Genomic DNA, 19,932 nt, shown 5'->3' on the forward strand with positions numbered 1-19,932 from the left:
TGAACACCCTGGGATTGGTGTTGTCTGGTCCTCTGGTCTTGTTCAGGCTGATCCTGGAGAACTGCTTCCACACCGGACTGGCCTGGTAGTGATGGTTGTGATAGGATGTAGGGGGGGGGGGGGGCATACTGTTGCATACGGGTTTAGCGGGTTGGGGGAGGGGCATACTGTTGCCTACAGGGTTAGTGGGTTGGGGGAGGGGGGGGGGCACCGGTGCTGATGGGTGGGGGGAGGGATCAATGACAGTCAATTTGAATCTAATCTAATCAAACCTGTTGAAAAACAAGTTCAACTCAACTGATACTAGTATTGTGTTTTTTCCATGAGAGTGGTTATCCGTGTCATTTAGTTTGCTTCACTCACGAGGTGAGGAGGGAGTGCAGTGGGGGTACCAACACATGGGTAGTGTTCACACAAAGCCTCAGGATTCAAACCCTTTCTGTCTAAAGCCTTTTTTTTTGCTTCACTGTCTATGCGCCTGCCTGTCAAAGCCCCAGTTAATTTCCACTGAAAAGCCATGTGGGGAATGTGGGTCCTGTCCCTTTAAGAGCCGTGGCTCAGATAAGGAGTTCTGTATGACGGACGTGCTGACATAGTCTGAATGCCTGAGCAGACAGAGAGGGGGCTGTGTACCACCAGGGTTTAGATGGAGCTCGGGTCAGGAAGGCTGTGTACCGCCGGAGTTTAGATCAGGGTTCCCAGACATTGGGAAAAGAAATTCAATGACTTTCAAGTACTTTTCCAAGCACAATTTTTTATTTAAAAAGGATACAATTCACTTTTAAATGCTGTTTTTTTATATATAAAAAATATATATCTGATCCAATATTTATGGCTTAAAACCAATTTCCCACAATTAGTTACACTTTAAATAAAAGAAATGTAAATCTTGATTCAGAACAATTTTATCATGGATTAACAAAACGTTCAATGCGAATGGTTGATTTGAATTTCAAGGACTTTTTAAGCACCTTGTTAACAAATTAGCTGTTTTCAATTCCGGGCCTTGACTTTAATTTTTTTTTTATTAAATCAAGGACCAACTCTTTGCCCGCCAAACCCGAGAAAAGTCGGGTTTCGTCGCCAACCATTGAGCGCCAAACCCGACTTTTCTCGGGTCTTGATCTTTTTCCTTTGATCCCCGTTCTAAACACTCGCTCGGAGCTTCCTGGGTCTCCCTGGCTGGCACAGCTGCCTACTTTGGAATTGCAATGACAATCGAATCCCGCCAGGTGGCAGTATCACCTACCTTTTGAACTGGGATAGTTTAGTGGGGCCACTTTAGTGTGGGGAGTGTCTGCAATAACTCCTCCCCTTCAGAGAGAATCAGGACAGAGCGATCGCTCATTTTATCGCCTCAAACCTATTATTTCCCATATACACGAGTATGCACATACACGAGTAATTGCGAGCGCGATGGGATCACCGGGATTATTCTTTTTAGAGTACCTTCTGGCTAATGTAAGGTGCATTCTATGTCTATTTTACCGAACCTAAAACATGTTTTTGTACCGATCACAGTGTCGTATTTTACCGGACCTAAAACATGCTTTTGGTACGATCGCATTTTCGGGGTAAGACGTGTCATATGTCGCAATCTATGAAAAAGACTGGATTATTTTGGAAAGGGCGATGTTTAGCGTGTAATAGCGCACAAACTAAAGTATGTAGAAATGAACTGGTTTGTCAATGTTAGACTATAAACAATGCCTGTCAAATGAGACATACTATTGTCTCCATAGCTATAATACAGAACACACGATGGGTCCGCAAACATTGCGAAAATTGTCAATAACGCTGGCGCCATTGAGTAAAGATGGGAAAAGAGTGTGGCAGTCAATGAGTTAAGCACTTCAAGGACCTTGTGCGAACCCTGTTAGATGGAGCTGGGGCCAGGAAGGCTGTGTACCGCCGGGGTTTAGATGGAGCTGGGGCCAGGAAACCCCTCTGCTGGCCCCTTCCTTCATCCCACATAAGGACATATTTCAAAACTGAACTACAGGGGGGAGGTTTACATGAGGGAGGTCAAAAGGCTAAAAAGAACATAGGAAACGTATTGGAAGACGTGTCATCTCTCCTGAAAAGCATGTTAGATTGTAAAGGCCCTGTGAATCCAGGTATTCTTCTAGCAAAAAAAATCTTTTTTTAAATACCAATACTAATAATGCATTCCTCTCTCTTAACCCTTTCACTACATAAGGTTAACCTCTCACTACCACACTACAGACGGTTAACCTACAACACTACAACACAGCACCACAATACAGCACTACAATACAGCACCACAATGCAGTACCACAATGCAGCACCAGAATGATCAATTTAGAATGGAATTTCTCATTTCACCGTACCAAATATTGCAGCGTTCTGCGATTTGGATATTGCAGATTCAATTCAGAAGGAGATTTCAATAAAACTTTGTTTAATTGTTCAGCCCTAATTCACAGATTATTGAATTATTCGCCTAATCTAGTCTGAAAGAATAATCCGGGACATTCTCATGACCTGGCTTACATCTGAAGTTACTGCCTTGCTATTGACACTGTACAAGATGTGTAATGAACATTGACTTGCAAGTTGCACCGTGATGTGCTAGGTAATGTTTCTAAGAGGAGATTTTCCAAATGTAGACCAAAAGGCACTCCATAAGTGCAACATTATGGGAAATGCACTCATCTTCTCCAGGGTCAGACAAGAAGATAGATATCAAATTTACACTGTGTGTTTAGTAGAAAGCTATTCGGCTGCACAAATTTATGGAAGCGGATACCGACCACTAGCCTAGCTGTTGACCAAACACGCCTCTCTAGGCTACTGGTCCATATCCACTTCCGTTCATTAGTGTTAAGTTTAGCTTGCAGCCGGATAGCTTTACACTAAATGCACAGAGGAAATCAGTATCGATCTTCTTGTCCGACTCTGGAGGAGACGGTGAGCACATTTAGTTAAACAGGCATTACCGTGTTCATTAGCGTGGATTCAGAGTTGGCCACCAGCACGAAGACGTCGGCATCCAGGCAAAACTTATCGATCCAGCTGTCGAGCTGCGACGTGACGTCTGTCCCGGGGCTGCGGAGGAGAGCGGAGGTCACACAGGGAACAGTTACAACTTCTCACTCCACAGGCATTGGAATAGAGATGGTCAACTCTTTCACTACCGCACTACAGGAGGTTAACTCTTTCACTACAAAGGGTTAACGCTTTCACTACCGCACTACAGGAGGTTAACTCTTTCACTACAAAGGGTTAACGCTTTCACTGCCGCACTACAGAAGGTTAACCCTTTCACTACCACACTATAGAAGGTTAACTCTTTCACTGCCATACTACAAATTGTTAACACTTTCACTACTGCACTACAGAAGGTTAACCCTTTCACTACCACACTACAGGAGGTTAACTCTTTCACTACAAAGGGTTAACACTTTCACTACCACACTACAGAAGGTTAACCCTTTCACTACCACACTATAGAACCGCTCCCGCCTACCTCCGGTCAATGGTCTCTAACTACACACCCTCAAGACCCCTACGCTCTGCATCTTCTGGCCGCCTCAGACCTACTCCTATCCAAGCTCCCGGAGGGTCATCAAAGAGAAGCCGCCTATTCTCAGTCCTTGCCCCACAATGGTGGAATGAACTACCCATCCCAGTTAGGACAGCCGAATCCCGTCCAATCTTTCGCCGTCGACTAAAGACTCACTTCTTCAACCACTATCTGAAATGATTAAAAAATAAAATAAAAAATCTAACCCTGACTAACCTTACTGTCATGCACTTGTCCTAATAAACTAACCTACACACTGTAACACGCAACACTTGATGAACATTGTTACTCAGCTGATAGAGTTGTACCCTTCTTGCTGTCTTGTCGTACAGAACTTGTAAGTCGCTTTGGATAAAAGCGTCAGCTAAATGACTAAATGTAAATGTAAATGTAAAACAGAAGGTTAACCTTTCACTACCACACTACAGAAGGTTAACCCTTTCCCTACCACACTGCAGAAGGTTAACCTTTCACTACCACACGTTGTAGTAGTTGTGGTAGTGAAAGGGTTAACCTTCTATAGTGTGGTAGTGAAAGGGTTAAAATAGGATGGATCTTAAGCGCTTGAATAGAAGGAAATGTGGACATGTTCAAATCTAAAGATAGTCAATGAAAGCTGGAGGTGGGAGGAGTTGAAGCGCACGGCCGGTCAGAGCTCCAGGCTCTCCCGGCGTTTACAGGACACACAACTACTACACTGGTAGTACAGAGTGATGGACGGGCTTGAGGGATTCTTCTCTGGTGTAAAGAGTGTAGTAGAAATATTAGTCCCACTGCACCATAGTTCATCAGTGTTTAGTAAATATTATACATGTGCACACTGTGTGTATAGTATTCTATATGTACACAGAGTTACGCTACAGTTCAGTCTGCGGGTGTGGGTGCAGGGTGCCGTCAGGGTGTGGCTGCAGGTATACTCTCCCTAGTTTCTTAATGTTCCTAATTCATTTCCTAATCCATTAGTCCGCTTTTTCTCAATTTCAATTGAATTTCGATGTTTCTTATAGATGATGTCTTTATCTGAGAGGAAAGAAATTATAATCAGTCAGGTGCAGGGTGTTGGTGCAATGTGGGGGCAGGGTGTCAGTGCAGGGTGTGAGGGTGTCAGTGCAGGGTGTGAGGGTGTCAGTGCAGGGTGTGAGGGTGTTGGTGCAGTGTGGGGGCAGGGTGTTGGTGCAATGGTGCAGGGTGTCAGGGTGTGAGGGTGTCAGTGCAGGGTGTGAGGGTGTCAGTGCAGGGTGTGAGGGTGTCAGTGCAGGGTGTGAGGGTGTCAGTGCAGGGTGTGAGGGTGTTGGTGCAGTGTGGGGGCAGGGTGTTGGTGCAATGGTGCAGGGTGTCAGGGTGTGAGGGTGTGAGGGTGTCAGTGCAGGGTGTCAGGGTGTGAGGGTGTCAGTGCAGGGTGTCAGGGTGTGAGGGTGTCAGTGAAGGGTGTGAGGGTGTCAGGGTGTGAGGGTGTCAGTGCAGGGTGTGAGGGTGTCAGTGCAGGGTGGCAGGGTGTTTGTGCAGGGTGCCAGGGTGTTGGTGCAGGGTGTGAGGGTGTCAGTGTAGGGTGTCAGGGTGTTGGTGCAGTGCAGGGTGTCAGTGTAGGTGCAGGGTGTCAGGTGCAGGGTGTTGGTGCAGGGTGTGAGGGTGTCAGTGCAGGGTGTGAGGGTGTCAGTGCAGGGTGTGAGGGTGTCAGTGCAGGGTGTCAGTGCAGGGTGTCAGGGTGTGGGTGGTACCTGTCCACTAGCACCAAGTCGTCCCGCAGCAGGGCACATTTGCTCTTGGGCCAGAAGACTCTGACCAGACAGCCGGCGTCCAGGCTCTCGTCCATGTGGAGAGCATGAGCCAGCTGGTTCACCGTCTGCAGAGGGACACGGATGATGGGGTTGAGTAAAGACTGACCTCACAGGACTTCAATGTTTCACTTATTAGGGACACTCTTGACTCAGTTGTGTGCATTATGTAGCTGCAGTAAAGTTGCTTGACTGATTCATCTGGCCTTAGCAAAGACACTTTAGCAAAGACACCTTAGCAAAGACACTGCTAACAAATTAAGCACAAATAATTATTTCCAAGCGTATTCATTTTAATGGCAGTGCTGATCCCACAAAACTAGCCAATACTAGCCTAATCAATAAAACCCAAGAGGCCTGGTTTATGAACTTGTAGCAAAAACTAGCTTAACCTCTTAAGCCCTAGCCATATTTTCGGAAAATTTGCCAAGAAATACATACCTAAGTAAATGGAAGATTGCTCCACTTCTACAAAGTCGATTTGCATGTTCTTTGTATCTAGGTACATCTATTCCCAGTATCAGACATATTGTGTCCGTTACTAGGCTTGAGTAAATTGTAATGAACCAAAAGGAGAATATCAATTTGATATATTCTTTATTTAATTTTTTCATCTTTGACGGTGAATAACATCATGCTAAAATTGACCAGACATGAAAAATTCAGCACCTTCTTGAGATCACGTGTACAGAAAATCTAAGCAAATGAATAAAGAGCAGATGATTTACAGGTTTTTTTGTAGATACAGTACTGAATTCTGCCATCCGGACACATGCAATTTGAAATATGAATATAGAATATCAGGCCTATAAATGACCTTATTATGGCCAAGTCACACATCTATGGATCGGGCCAAATCTCCACCAGGCGCCCTGACAGGGCAGCAAAAACCGTGAATTAAATCTACTGTAAGTACAGATGATTGACAGGGGCTGTCGTGAGCTGGGACGTGTAGTTTTATGAAATTCAAAAGCCCATCGAAACCGAGTCTCTTCTTTCAAAAGACTACACTCAAGTCAAGTTAGGTTGTGCCATGTGCTCGCACCAATATGCGCCTTTTTCCGACTCGATACACTGAGATTTCTATAAACTCATATATCACTAATAACACTTAAAACCATTGGTAAACAAACGTAGTGCTGAAAATATACACTTTGACTGCTGTTTTGATAGGGTTAGGGTCTTTACTCTTGGCTACATTTGAAAAAGAAAGGCAACATTAATTAATACGTTCTGTATTCATCCATTTATGGCGTGATATCAATCTCGTACTGGTACCGGACCGCTCGGGCATAAGGGGTTAACTCTTATGTGTCTTTAAGTCTTTGCGCACCCTAACTTTCTCTTCACAGGTGCATAGGAGAAATTTAAGGAATAATTGTGATTGAAGGATCAATAAAAGAGGGCAGGGTTTGAGATAGGAGAAATTAGGAGCATTCCTCCTACCACACTGTTCTCCTTGCAAGAATGATTCACATGATTAACATTTCATTATAATCGTGTTTTGCTCCATCAGACAGACATTACTTTCAACCAATAGGAGCAGGTTCAGGTGAAGACAGTGTCCCGTGCACCCCTCTACCCTTTCAGACACCCGACACCACTAGAAACATCCCTGGAGTACTGTGGCACTTCAGACACGGCTGAAAGCTGAACTAGTATTCGTCCTGTTCTCACGCACCTCAGACCTTATTTTAAGTAAACCCAAGGTGTGGGCTTTTATTGTGACAGGGTAGAGTTATGGTCACACGGTGGGATACAGTAAACCAAGGTGTGGGCTTTTATTGTGACAGGGTAGAGTTATGGTCACACGGTGGGATACAGTAAACCAAGGTGTGGGCTTTTATTGTGACAGGGTAGAGTTATGGTCACACGGTGGGATACAGTAAACCAAGGTGTGGGCTTTTATTGTGACAGGGTAGAGTTATGGTCACACGGTGGGATACAGTAAACCAAGGTGTGGGCTTTTATTGTGACAGGGTAGAGTTAGGGTCACACGGTGGGATACAGTAAACCAAGGTGTGGGCTTTTATTGTGACAGGGTAGAGTTAGGGTCACACGGTGGGATACAGTAAACCAAGGTGTGGGCTTTTATTGTGACAGGGTAGAGTTAGGGTCACACGGTGGGATACAGTAAACCAAGGTGTGGGCTTTTATTGTGACAGGGTAGAGTTAGGGTCACACGGTGGGATACAGTAAACCAAGGTGTGGGCTTTTATTGTGACAGGGTAGAGTTAGGGTCACACGGTGGGATACAGTAAACCAAGGTGTGGGCTTTTATTGTGACAGGGTAGAGTTAGGGTCACACGGTGGGATACAGTAAACCAAGGTGTGGGCTTTTATTGTGACAGGGTAGAGTTAGGGTCACACGGTGGGATACAGTAAACCAAGGTGTGGGCTTTTATTGTGACAGGGTAGAGTTAGGGTCACACGGTGGGATACAGTAAACCAAGGTGTGGGCTTTTATTGTGACAGGGTAGAGTTAGGGTCACACGGTGGGATACAGTAAACCAAGGTGTGGGCTTTTATTGTGACAGGGTAGAGTTAGGGTCACACGGTGGGATACAGTAAACCAAGGTGTGGGCTTTTATTGTGACAGGGTAGTTAGGGTCACACGGTGGGATACAGTAAACCAAGGTGTGGGCTTTTATTGTGACAGGGTAGAGTTAGGGTCACACGGTGGGATACAGTAAACCAAGGTGTGGGCTTTTATTGTGACATGGTAGAGTTAGGGTCACACGGTGGGATACAGTAAACCAAGGTGTGGGCTTTTATTGTGACAGGGTAGAGTTAGGGTCACACGGTGGGATACAGTAAACCAAGGTGTGGGCTTTTATTGTGACAGGGTAGAGTTAGGGTCACACGGTGGGATACAGTAAACCAAGGTGTGGGCTTTTATTGTGACAGGGTAGAGTTATGGTCACACGGTGGGATACAGTAAACCAAGGTGTGGGCTTTTATTGTGACAGGGTAGAGTTAGGGTCACACGGTGGGATACAGTAAACCAAGGTGTGGGCTTTTATTGTGACAGGGTAGAGTTAGGGTCACACGGTGGGATACAGTAAACCAAGGTGTGGGCTTTTATTGTGACAGGGTAGAGTTAGGGTCACACGGTGGGATACAGTAAACCAAGGTGTGGGCTTTTATTGTGACAGGGTAGAGTTAGGGTCACACGGTGGGATACAGTAAACCAAGGTGTGGGCTTTTATTGTGACAGGGTAGAGTTAGGGTCACACGGTGGGATACAGTAAACCAAGGTGTGGGCTTTTATTGTGACAGGGTAGAGTTAGGGTCACACGGTGGGATACAGTAAACCAAGGTGTGGGCTTTTATTGTGACAGGGTAGAGTTAGGGTCACACGGTGGGATACAGTAAACCAAGGTGTGGGCTTTTATTGTGACAGGGTAGAGTTAGGGTCACACGGTGGGATACAGTAAACCAAGGTGTGGGCTTTTATTGTGACAGGGTAGAGTTAGGGTCACACGGTGGGATACAGTAAACCAAGGTGTGGGCTTTTATTGTGACAGGGTAGAGTTAGGGTCACACGGTGGGATACAGTAAACCAAGGTGTGGGCTTTTATTGTGACAGGGTAGAGTTAGGGTCACACGGTGGGATACAGTAAACCAAGGTGTGGGCTTGGTTCCATCATGTTATAATGGGTGAGGAGGAAGTAATCTGATTGGCCCCTCGACCACCTGACATGTAAAGAGTACAACAACCTACAACCTTAACCCTTTCACTACCACACTACAGAAGGTTAACCCTTTCACTACCACACAACACAGATGTTCTGATTAAGATTAGCGGGTTGTACAGTATGTGTATGCGTGTGTGCAGTTTCTTTTAACCTTGATGCTCATCTCCTCTTCGGAGCCCTCGGTCTTGAGGTAGGCCCGGTCGTCGTCGGTGCCCTCCACGCTCAGGAAGCAGTTGGTGGTGTGTCCAATGCCGCTGGGCAGCACCCGGTCCCTCAGCATGGCGTTGATCACGGTGCTCTTCCCGTTACTCGTCCTGTATGGGCAAAATAAACATTAGCCAACGGCTGCTTATATCAGGGGACCCCAACCATTTGAAAGATGCCAGATCACATTTAGAAACATTTTATTATTAAATGTTTTGATCATATCATATTTGTATTTGATAATAATGTGAACTATTTTCCTTCACACTCAACTTGACGTTCCATCTTCAAGGAACGTTCAGTGTTAGACTAAGACTCCCAAGATGTAGCACTGAACGGCACAGGAAGTCCTTCATTGCGACAGCCATCAGACTTTACAATGCATCACTGTGGCTCACTGCATCACTGAGCACAGAGTGACAGTACTATCTTCCTGGACTTTTACTTTGACAATTTTACACTTAATGTATATTTTATATTAGAATGTAACATAGGAAATGTATATCCCGGACCGTATTTTATTCTTAGGCTTATTCGTGACTTTCGTTTTTGTCTACCCAAATGTTTACAGTTTACTATGAGCGATTTGTGGTGCCAAATTTCCCTCTGGATAAATAAAGTATTTCTATTCTATAAGGAGCACTGGAAGCCCAGGAGTTTTGATGTGTGATCCGGTGAACTATTATGTGGAAGAAATCGGTCTTTTCCAGAACCTTTTTGTTGCCGAAATTGTCGAAGCCCTGCCTTCTTATCAGTTTGGCCGAGTTACAGAACTGTGATGTTCTACATTCCAAGCCCAACGGTCTCATTGAATTCTATGCCGCTCTCCCAAACTACTCATCCAAACATCAAAGGGCATGCAGTCAAGACGTTTCCACACATAAAAGTAAAACTGCTGAAAACTCTTGGACGAGATCAAGACTCACTAATGAACATTTGCATCAGTCTTTGAGACCATCCGTGACTAGAATGGGACCTGACATTAAACCAGACGGAGGCATAGGCACGCTCACTGTTCCGACTTCAATAGCGATGAATAATGAAAGATGTCATTGTGACAGTAATAATGCCCTTAGATAGGCTACATATCACTCTTGAAAAGTAATACCCACACATCAGTACAGTGTATAACAAAATAATAAACTTATCTCTAGCATTAACTATAATACAAAAAATATATATTAAAAAAAAAAGTACAATAATACCGGCAGTCACTCTCTGGCCCATATTATTTTCTGTTACAGACCAAACGTGCCCCCCCTCCCCCATCAGAGAAGGGAGGAGTTATGTGACCCTCACAGAAGAACTGTAATAATTTATTACGGCTGGGTGGGTGATTGGCCCAAGCAGTCGGTGGAGTTGGTCTGTTAGTCCCCTTCCCACGCTTAAGTCTTCCAGGGTTGGGGGGGGGGGGGGGGGGTCAAGTTATTCCCATATTTCAGAATTATAAATGCAAACAGAACACAGATAACCCTACAAACCAAAGAAAGTATATTCATAGTGATAACAATAATAACCTTAGTATTCGTAATAATGTGTGAATAATACTGTGCTCAAGCTGATAACAGACTAATAAATTATTAGGTCATAAAGTAGCAACTACAGAAAGCAAGAATCTGGACCTGTGCAGAACCCTCATATTTTATGTTGAATTTACAGCCCAGACTGCAGAACAAAAATTCTCCCAATATCCAGGAATGGAGAATAACCAAATATGGATATAAATCCCAGTAAAAGTTTTGGCATCATGCGATCATACCGTAGCCACACAGGTCACCCAGGCGCATTAGTTAACAAGATGAGAAAGTCCTTTTTCACTTGGTCACTAATCAGTTAATCCAGTTGCAGCCTGCATCATGTCAATGTGTCACTTCAGGTCAAGGAACCTGATTTGACCTCAAACACAATCTTTTATAACACAAGGATCTGTTGGTGAATAATATACAGGCTCCCTTTCACATCAGAGGAACGTCACAGCCGACTAGTGGCATCAAACTCAGTTACACAGGGCAAGTTCTGGACCATAAAAGACTTGGGCAAGGTGAATCATTCAAGCACACGAGTGAAACGAGTGAATGAAAAGATAGTGAAACCAAATGCTCAGCGGTTCCTTGAGAGCGTCGCCGTCTAGGCTGCTTGGCATGCTAATAATGTGAGGGAGAACCAGCCAGTTCACTTTACACGCAGCGCAAAACCTACATTAAAATATATCAAAGCGAGCCGGATACTGATAAGTCATTCTCAGTCTCACGCATCAGAGAGACTCAGACTCAGCTTCTTCCCCCAGACCATCAGAACACTGAACACTGATCTCTCCACACACAAGCACACACACACACACACACACACCACACATCCTCACTTGCACTCTCTCACACACAAACACACTACAAAAAAGGTCACATTAAAAAACACAACTGTATATTATTGTGTATAGTATTTATTACCTTATTCTTAACACTTTCAGCGCCAATCCCGTAATATTACGTGTTTGCTCGCCAACCGTTGAGCACCAAACACGTAATATTACATTTTTAGATCGTTTTTTTCTTTTTTAACCCATTGCTCGCCAATGACTTGTTAACACGTCATTCTCCGCCATGCGTAATCTGCCAATGATCAATATTTCATATTTTCGTCATGGTATTCACATTTCACCCATGGAGTCTTGGCTGCTGCTGTAGGACTCCGCTCAACTCTGCAACGCTTCAATACCGCAACCTCGTGGCCGATCGACGAGTTGCCAAACCGGAAGTGGCCGGAAGTGCTTGGTCCGTCCCCTATTTTCGTCCGGCCAATCGGTGATCGTCAATACAGACACCGTGGATATGGATCTTTGCCATAACTCAATAATCAACATTATTTGGACGTGTATTAGTAATATACAACCCGGCAATGGATCGCATCGATCAACATCCCATAATAGCGATCTTTTTGCTCCACTCTCATCACCCAACGCTACGAGGAGACTGGGGTGAGTTTCAGCGTTTTTATCTGCCGTCGATCGGTATCAAACTGCATTTGATGGTCTAATACAGGGGTGTATTAACCTTTTTTGAACCAAGATCTACTTTTTAATTTGCCACCTAGCCGAGAGCTACCAGCCAAAATGTGTCCTACTCTCGGCTAAGATAAGATATTCCTTTATTGATCCCCTTGGGGAAATTCAGGCATAATAGCAGCATGGGGGAAGGGGGTACAGGTAGTAAAAACAACACAAGCAGTGTAAACAAATAGGTCAATATAATTGACTATCTAACTAACTGAAAAATATATTCACAGTGTCATAACATTTACATTTAGTCATTTAGCTGACGCTTTTATCCAAAGCGACTTACAAGTTCTGTACGACAAGACAGCAAGAAGGGTACAACTCTATCAGCTGAGTAACAATGTTCATCAAGTGTTGCGTGTTACAGTGTAGGTTAGTTTATTAGGACAAGTGCATGACAGTAAGGTTAGTCAGGGTTAGATTTTTTTTTTTTTTTTTTTAATCATTTCAGATAATGACTAAAAACGTATTAATTTCAATTACTAACTGAAAATTACTAACTGAAAAATATATTCACAGTATCATAAGGTGCATAAGGCTTGTATTAGTAGTAATAATATATACCCATTCAATATGCACATGACAGAAAATATTATATGGCATATAATATTTTCTGTCATGTGCATATTGAATGGGTATATATTATTACTACTAATACAAGCCTTATGCACCTTATGACACTGTGAATACTGTGAATATATTTGTCAGTTAGTTAGATTCTAACTAACTGAAAAATATGTTATATGTTAGTATGAATTTTATATATCATTGTAACAGTGTAGTGTAGGAATTACAAGACTAACTGTAACGTCTCACGTTTATTTCACTCTGCATACACACTGACAACACACACACACTCAGTTCAATGGGCATGAGAAAACATGCGTTTACATTGCCAAAGCAAAAGTGGAACAATACAATCCAAACAAAAATATATGTACAATTAAAAGGGAATAGGAATGATGTGTAAACAGAGCTGTCACATTGCAAAATGGAATACAATCAAAAAACAATTCCACAAAAAGGTCTGTCAACAGTCACTGATAGTTCTCCTTTATCTTGTTTTATTTATTTTTATTAAATGTCTCTTGGTGAGAACGCTGGCACTGGGAAGAGGTAGCTAGTTTTTCAAAGTCTGGGTTGTAGGAGCTGGTTGCAAGCCTCAGGCAGTCGACAAGATGGTCATCTGTCAATGTGGTTCTGTACTTGGACTTGATGATCTTCATGTGAGAGAAAGCAGACTCGCACAGGTAGGTTGATCCAAAAAATGCTGTTAAGTTCATGGCATATCTCCTGAGGTTGGGGTACTTCTCAGGCAGCAGTAGCTCCCAGAACTCTGCCTTCATCCCTTGTGTTGCCCTGGCTTTAATCTCAATGTCAGTTTGAAGTGTGAGGATCTCGTTCTCCACAGCATGGCTGTCCAGATTAAACAGTGTGGCCACTTTGGATTTGATGTCATCCACATCTACAGTTCCAAATGGAAAACACATGTAGCTTGCAACAGGTTCAAGTATTGAAAAGTCTGTGAAGCGCTTATCAAACTCTGACAAGATGCTTTGAACTTGCTCCTCATAATGTGTGCAATCAAACTGTGCGGTGTCCTCACCCTGACGTTGAAGTTCTGCTTGCATGTGAGGAAAGTTGCGCGCAGTGTTTCTTGTGCATCGTTGTATAATGCCGCTCCAAATTACCCTTTTTCGGCACAGCCACGGTTTGTTTGCAAATCAGACAGACTGATTTTGCGTTGAAATAAACAAAAACGTAAGCCTCTTCCCACTCTTCATGGAAATTATATGTTTTTGGTCTTTTGGCTGCTCCGGTTCTGCTTGCGGCGCCGACGCTGGTGCTATCCGGCAGCTCGTCGGAGCAGCTCCCTGGCGGCGCCGGCAGCTCGTCGGAGGCGACGTTGGAGCTGCTCCCTGGCGGCGGCAGCTCGTCGGAGGGTCCTGGCTCTGGCGGCAGTGAAGTCTTGCTTGCGTTGTTGAAAAGTAGCGTCCTCTGAATGAACCTCTTTTTAGCTGGTGGTGTTCCATTCATCTTGCAGTTTAGAGTGACTCAAGGCTGGTCTCAGAGCCATGTTTATACTGTACCTGCCAGGTGATGGGCCCGACCCCCACTCATGCCACTCCATGAAAACAAAGGCTCAATTTGCATCCCTATGGGTGAAGCTCGCTGTCCGGAATGTACGGAATGTAGACGGTATCGATTGGCTCAGGCTGCCGACTGCCTGTTATACACAGGACTGCTCGAACGTGTGTTGTCCTCCCCTCCAAATCAAATCAAATTAAATGATTTTCCAAAATAATCTCGCGGTCTACTTGAAACCAGCGCACAATCTACCTGTCGATCGCGATCGACTGGTTGGGCACGACTGGTCTAATATATGCATTTATGGCTATATCTCACGTTCTATGAAATACTGCAGAAAACGATAAAAACATATTTATACTCTAGGCCGTATTTTTGTATGAATGTGTGAATGAAAAAGTAAAACGTTCCTACATCCTGAACGATAGATAATTGATGTTGAATGGGCCATAGTAATGTCAATTTAGCAATACAATTTAAAAAGTTATAGCCCTGCAAAGAAGGTGAACATCTCCATAGACAAATAGAGCTGGCAGAGGATGGTTTAGGATGGGTACAATGCCCGGCGGAGAATGGGTTAATATCCTATACACTCTCACAGACCTCATTGTTACCATTGGAACTCATTCTGAGACCTCGAGAGTGCAATGCCGGCCGAATCCTGCTAGGTGGCAGTATCGCCTACCCTTTGAAACCTTATTTCACACTGTGTGTTACATTTTATATGATCCGGGAGGAGAATTTGGACCCCGCCAAGTAAAACGGTTCATTCGAGCAAGTTGGAACGCAAAATTAGCTAAATTCACATAGCGCTCCATAACGCAGCTTCCAGGAATTAGCCTGGATCACTCTGAAACGATACAATATTCACCACAGGATAAAACGCAAACATGAAAAAATTTACTATTTTTTACATGTTGGACGAGAGATGGTGACTGTCAAATGAGCCATAGTATTGTCTCCATAGCTATAATATAGAATATAGATATAGCTCTGCAAAAAAGATCGTGACGCACAGTGAAAATGCCTATCTTTTAGCGTGGCCCATTGGCTACAGGATACGGATAATAGCTGGCGCTGAATGAGTTAAAGTTTAGCATTGCATTGTATTTGATTCTTATTACTTTTAGCATGTCTATTTTATTATCCATTATCTATCCATCTATTTTTGCACAATCAAGGCGGGCATGGCCACCTTCATTTCACTACATGTCTCGTGTATGTGACAAATAAATCTCTTGAATCTTGAATCACCAACTGTGAAATCCAATGTTCATTCCAGTCACTATGAATTGAAAATGGGGGAACCCTGATGTAAACAAGACGAAAGTCTCTCTCTGGTCTGCATCCCCTTAACAATTGTGTGTATTGAGCCGTACTGTATTGTACCCATTCTGCAATCTGTTAATAAAGTTTTCAATCAATCAATCAGAGCATGAAATTACACACCAAGAAATGGAATCATTTACCTGCCGAAAAACGCCACCTTCATGTTTCTGCGTGCCAGCACCTCCTTGATGACCGCCAGCTTGCTGGAGTAGGCCTGGATCTGGTTCTTCTGATCCTCACTGGCGATGTTCTCCAACGCTTTATTCTGACAGGTTTCTAATCAAACACAGATACACATGAACTCAGATGAGAAAACTGCATGACCTGCTTTGATATGTCAATATCCCTTGCAATGAGGAAACAATAGAAGTCTGTTTTGATTTGTTGTTGTTCTGTTAATCTAAAAACTTCAACCGGATTTATATCTTCACTGCAAGGGTTCATATTTGATAAACAAATCTCTCACACACAAAAAAAATCAAATACAAAGTGCACTGCTAGTGCATTTAATGTATACTTAATTTTGTACTTTAGTTTGTATATAGAGTGTTTTCACGTTGCATCATCAAACCAGACAGAGTTCGCCCCTTTTGGGCGATACTGAACGTATCCAACGCAAGCAAACTAGCAACTGTTCCTGGTCATTGTTGCTCAAAATGGTCAATTATTGCCGTGTTTTTGGCTGTACTAATCGGTCGGACCGGGAAAAGCATTTGGAGTACTTGACATTGCCAAAAGCTATTACAAATCAGGGAGAAGAGTGCAAAAAGGAGGCGAACACCCCCTCTCCTCTCCCCTCTGAACGAACTACCAAAGTAACGATCAGCATTTCGATCCAAACATTTGTACTAGTAGACTATTAGAAAAAAAAAAAATCAAATGTAAAGATCAGTCGATCTAGTAACGTTATTGAATCCACCTTGGCTTTCACTGTGTGTATACATGACATGTCATCGATGAGCTGATACTGTGCCTCGCTCACCCATCCACACACCAGGCAATAGTAGGAATAGGCATCCAAACAGTTGTAAGATTTTTTTTTTGATCCACTTTTTCTCCCATTTTCTATATTTTCTCCCATCCCAATTTCGTATCATCCAATTCAACCCTCCCCTGTCACGAACGCTGTTTCTTGCCTCCCACAAGCCGGCTGCAATGTGGACTAAGTCATACATAGCACAAGTCCCCTCCGGTACTTGAGGTAACAGCAGTTGCATCTTTTCACCTGCGCAGCTCGACCTCTCAGTGGCGAGGAGTAACGCGTGGGAGGCTCACGCTGCCCCCAACACTTCCTGATTCTACTGCGCAGGCGCACCAACCGACCTGTAGGAGTCGCTGTCCACAACGCCCGATCCCCACCCATCAGTTTCCCACCCCCTAATACGGCCAATGTGTATTAGTATGAACGACCAGCTAAACTGAAAGCAATGTGGAGCGCTGGGCTCGAACAGGCGAGCCCAGCGTCTCCGCATTCGTGGCGAGCGCCTTGCCCACTACGCCACGTAGCCGCCCTACATTTGTAAGATTTAAGGTCTTCATCTGTGTATGGGCTTGGTGAAAAAACTAGGTAGTTCACTGTGTCGGGATAGGCAATAGAAGGCAGAATTGTCGGGTCGTAACTCCAAGATGAAGGAGCCAGCTCGTACAGATCTTCACCACCTGGCCACCGTAAATGTCCAACCCCCCCCCAATAGACAGTCTCCTCCCCACCATATGTATATATTTTCTCCCACCCACCCACCCCCTCCTAATGTACAGTCTCCTCCCATCATATGTATATATTTTCTGTTAGGATCTATGGGTAACAGTACTGTATATTTGCATATCGTATATGTCACAAATGTAACAGTACTATATACCTGTATGTCATGTATGTCCCTATGTCATGTATGTTGTGTATGTCATAAATGACACTGAATCCTTCTCTGTATGTTCTAGCAGCTTCCACGCGTTTTCCTGTACTTACCACTTAAATCTTACATTTCAATCACCCGTTGTTTACGTCAATGTTTATCACCATAATGGCTGCGCATCGGGTTACTGACCAAATCGTGACGTCGGTGCAAACACTGTGGACTTTATTATCTTTACTGTATGAAGCACATTCTCAGGAGGCTCATACATCATTTCACTGTAATGTACATGTACCTTATGTGACAAATAAAAACAAAACTTTGAAACACACACACTCACTCACTCACCTTCTACAAACTGGGACCCTACTTTGACATACTCCAGTAGCTGCTCAAACACATCACTGATCTTCTTCTTGGCCACAACAAAGTGTTTGAGAGGAGAGAAGTCCCCCTGGGCAGAGTCCGTGCGTCGGAGGTGAGGGGCTGCTGACGCCATCGTGTTGAATCTAGTAGCAGAGAAAGGGGGCAGAAATCATAGTCTATCTGTATGTCGTAGTGTTATTATGTTATGATTAATGTAAACAAGACGAAAGTCTTTCTCTGGTCTGCATCCCCTTAACAATTGTGTTGTGTGTATTGAGCTGTACTGTACTCATTCTGCAATCTGTTAATAAAGTTTTCAATCAATCATGGCCATGTCGACACAAACAACCAATCTTCATTCATAGCTAGCATGCTAACCTTAGCATAGCTAGCTTGGTAGCCAGCTGAGGTACCTGTAGACGTCACCCCCCTCAAGTTAATGATTTAGATTAATGTGTTTTTATTGTTTATTGCATGTTCATAGGTGGTGGTGGTGCCAAGCTAGTTGTGCTAACGTTAAGCTACACAAGGCGAGCTAATATTATGAGCCATCGCTACCGGCCAGATTTGTCAATGAAGTTAACAATATCCTCTCTTACCTCAATCCAGTGGAAGACAATTATTAAATCTTTCTTTTCATAACACCGTAAAACCAGCGGTTGACAACAACAACAACAACATCCAGTATGTCCTCCTACGTTGTTGTGGGTTAAGTTAACGCTACGAGCCGACACTACAGCCTGGCTAACCTTACATGTTTCAGCCTCCCGAGCAGCGGTCAGGACAGGGGGCGGGACCAAGTGACGACACCAAATATTGACAGGCTGATATCCAGTCAGAGGGCAAAGAATGCGTCCAACCCCCTGAGGTCATGTGACATTTCATGAACTTGGTGCTTGTTTGGCTTGTTTGGCCCAGAGAGCCTTATTACAGGTTTGGCCTACTTTATACATGAGACTTTGTGGTTTTTTTGAAAGTTCTACTAGAGAAGTTATGAATAGCCCAAAGGCAGGGTGTTATCTGCCCTCCACATTGCCTGTGGTGCTTTTTTCCCTATTTTTTGTGAGTTTTTCCTTATCTTTGCGTGGGGTATGTCTGGGAGTGTTGCATTAATTTATTTATTTTACATTTTATTTTGGATTTCATGTTTTTGTTTTGTTCTTGATTTATTGTGATGTTTCTTCTTGACTTGTTTAAAGAAGACGTGTCTGGCCCATGGGGACATTAACGTGTGTTGTCGGGCCTTACAAATAAACTGTATTTTATTTGATTTGATTTATAGCATTTGGATATCTGTTTAATTTTTCAAATTAGCGTATCTCCTGACCTGTGTGTTTTATAGCCATGGCACTTGTGAGCCTAGATCCAATTATTCATGTCCCTAGATAAATGTATCCATGTCCTTTCATTATCATGTCTTCATGTAAATCTCAGCCTGTGTCTGAAGCCACTGGTCAAGATCTATTTGTGACCGGAAGGCCAGTGGCATCTGAGTCACAGACCGAGGACTAATGAGACGACGGTTTTGGCTGACCAGAGGAGCTAATAACAGGATCTGCAATATGCATAATATCTATGAATCAATCCATTTATTTATTGTAAGGATGCATAGACAAATATCGACAAATATGTGTACCATTACAAAATGTGCTATATACTGTATTTTTATTTATTTATTTATCTTTTATTTATCCAGGAATGTCCCATTGAGATACAAGATCTCTTCTTCCAGGGAGTCCTGACCAACACGGCACACAACAAGTTTCAACATAAAACAGGGCATTAAACAAAAAACATACAATTCAAATATAAATACAGAAGGCCATTTGTGCAGTGTATTAAAACAAGCAAATGCCTATGTGTAGGAATTCACTGATAACCCCCAGTCTGTCCGTCAAAACTGAACCACAGGTGACAAAACTGTAATTCTAGATCCTTGCTATTTTAGCTGTTACCTTGTTAAGGCATACTGCATGCTGCTAAATTTGAAGAAAGCCAGGCTCCAGAAGAGTATAAATTG

The 19,932-nt window shown here is 43.5% G+C and overlaps 1 protein-coding gene across 1 annotated transcript in view; it reads right to left on the bottom strand.

Annotated features, from left to right (window-relative positions):
• mfn1b (mitofusin 1b) overlaps window positions 1–18,667 on the bottom strand; it is a 51,388-nt gene extending 32,721 nt beyond the window's left edge. Inside the window, exons 1-6 of the mRNA XM_084309002.1 lie at window positions 18,512–18,667; window positions 17,895–18,055; window positions 15,834–15,969; window positions 9,172–9,334; window positions 5,266–5,390; window positions 2,961–3,069 (exon numbers count right to left, since the gene is read on the bottom strand). Of these exons, the coding sequence (XP_084165128.1) occupies window positions 2,961–3,069; window positions 5,266–5,390; window positions 9,172–9,334; window positions 15,834–15,969; window positions 17,895–18,045 (684 nt within the window). The 5' untranslated portion in view covers window positions 18,046–18,055; window positions 18,512–18,667. The remainder of the gene's footprint in view (window positions 1–2,960; window positions 3,070–5,265; window positions 5,391–9,171; window positions 9,335–15,833; window positions 15,970–17,894; window positions 18,056–18,511) is intronic.
• Window positions 18,668–19,932: the final 1,265 nt, after the last annotated feature.

Source organism: Notolepis coatsorum (assembly GCF_963971535.1).
Source record: "Notolepis coatsorum genome assembly, chromosome: 2".
Taxonomy (NCBI): Eukaryota; Metazoa; Chordata; class Actinopteri; order Aulopiformes; family Paralepididae; genus Notolepis; species Notolepis coatsorum.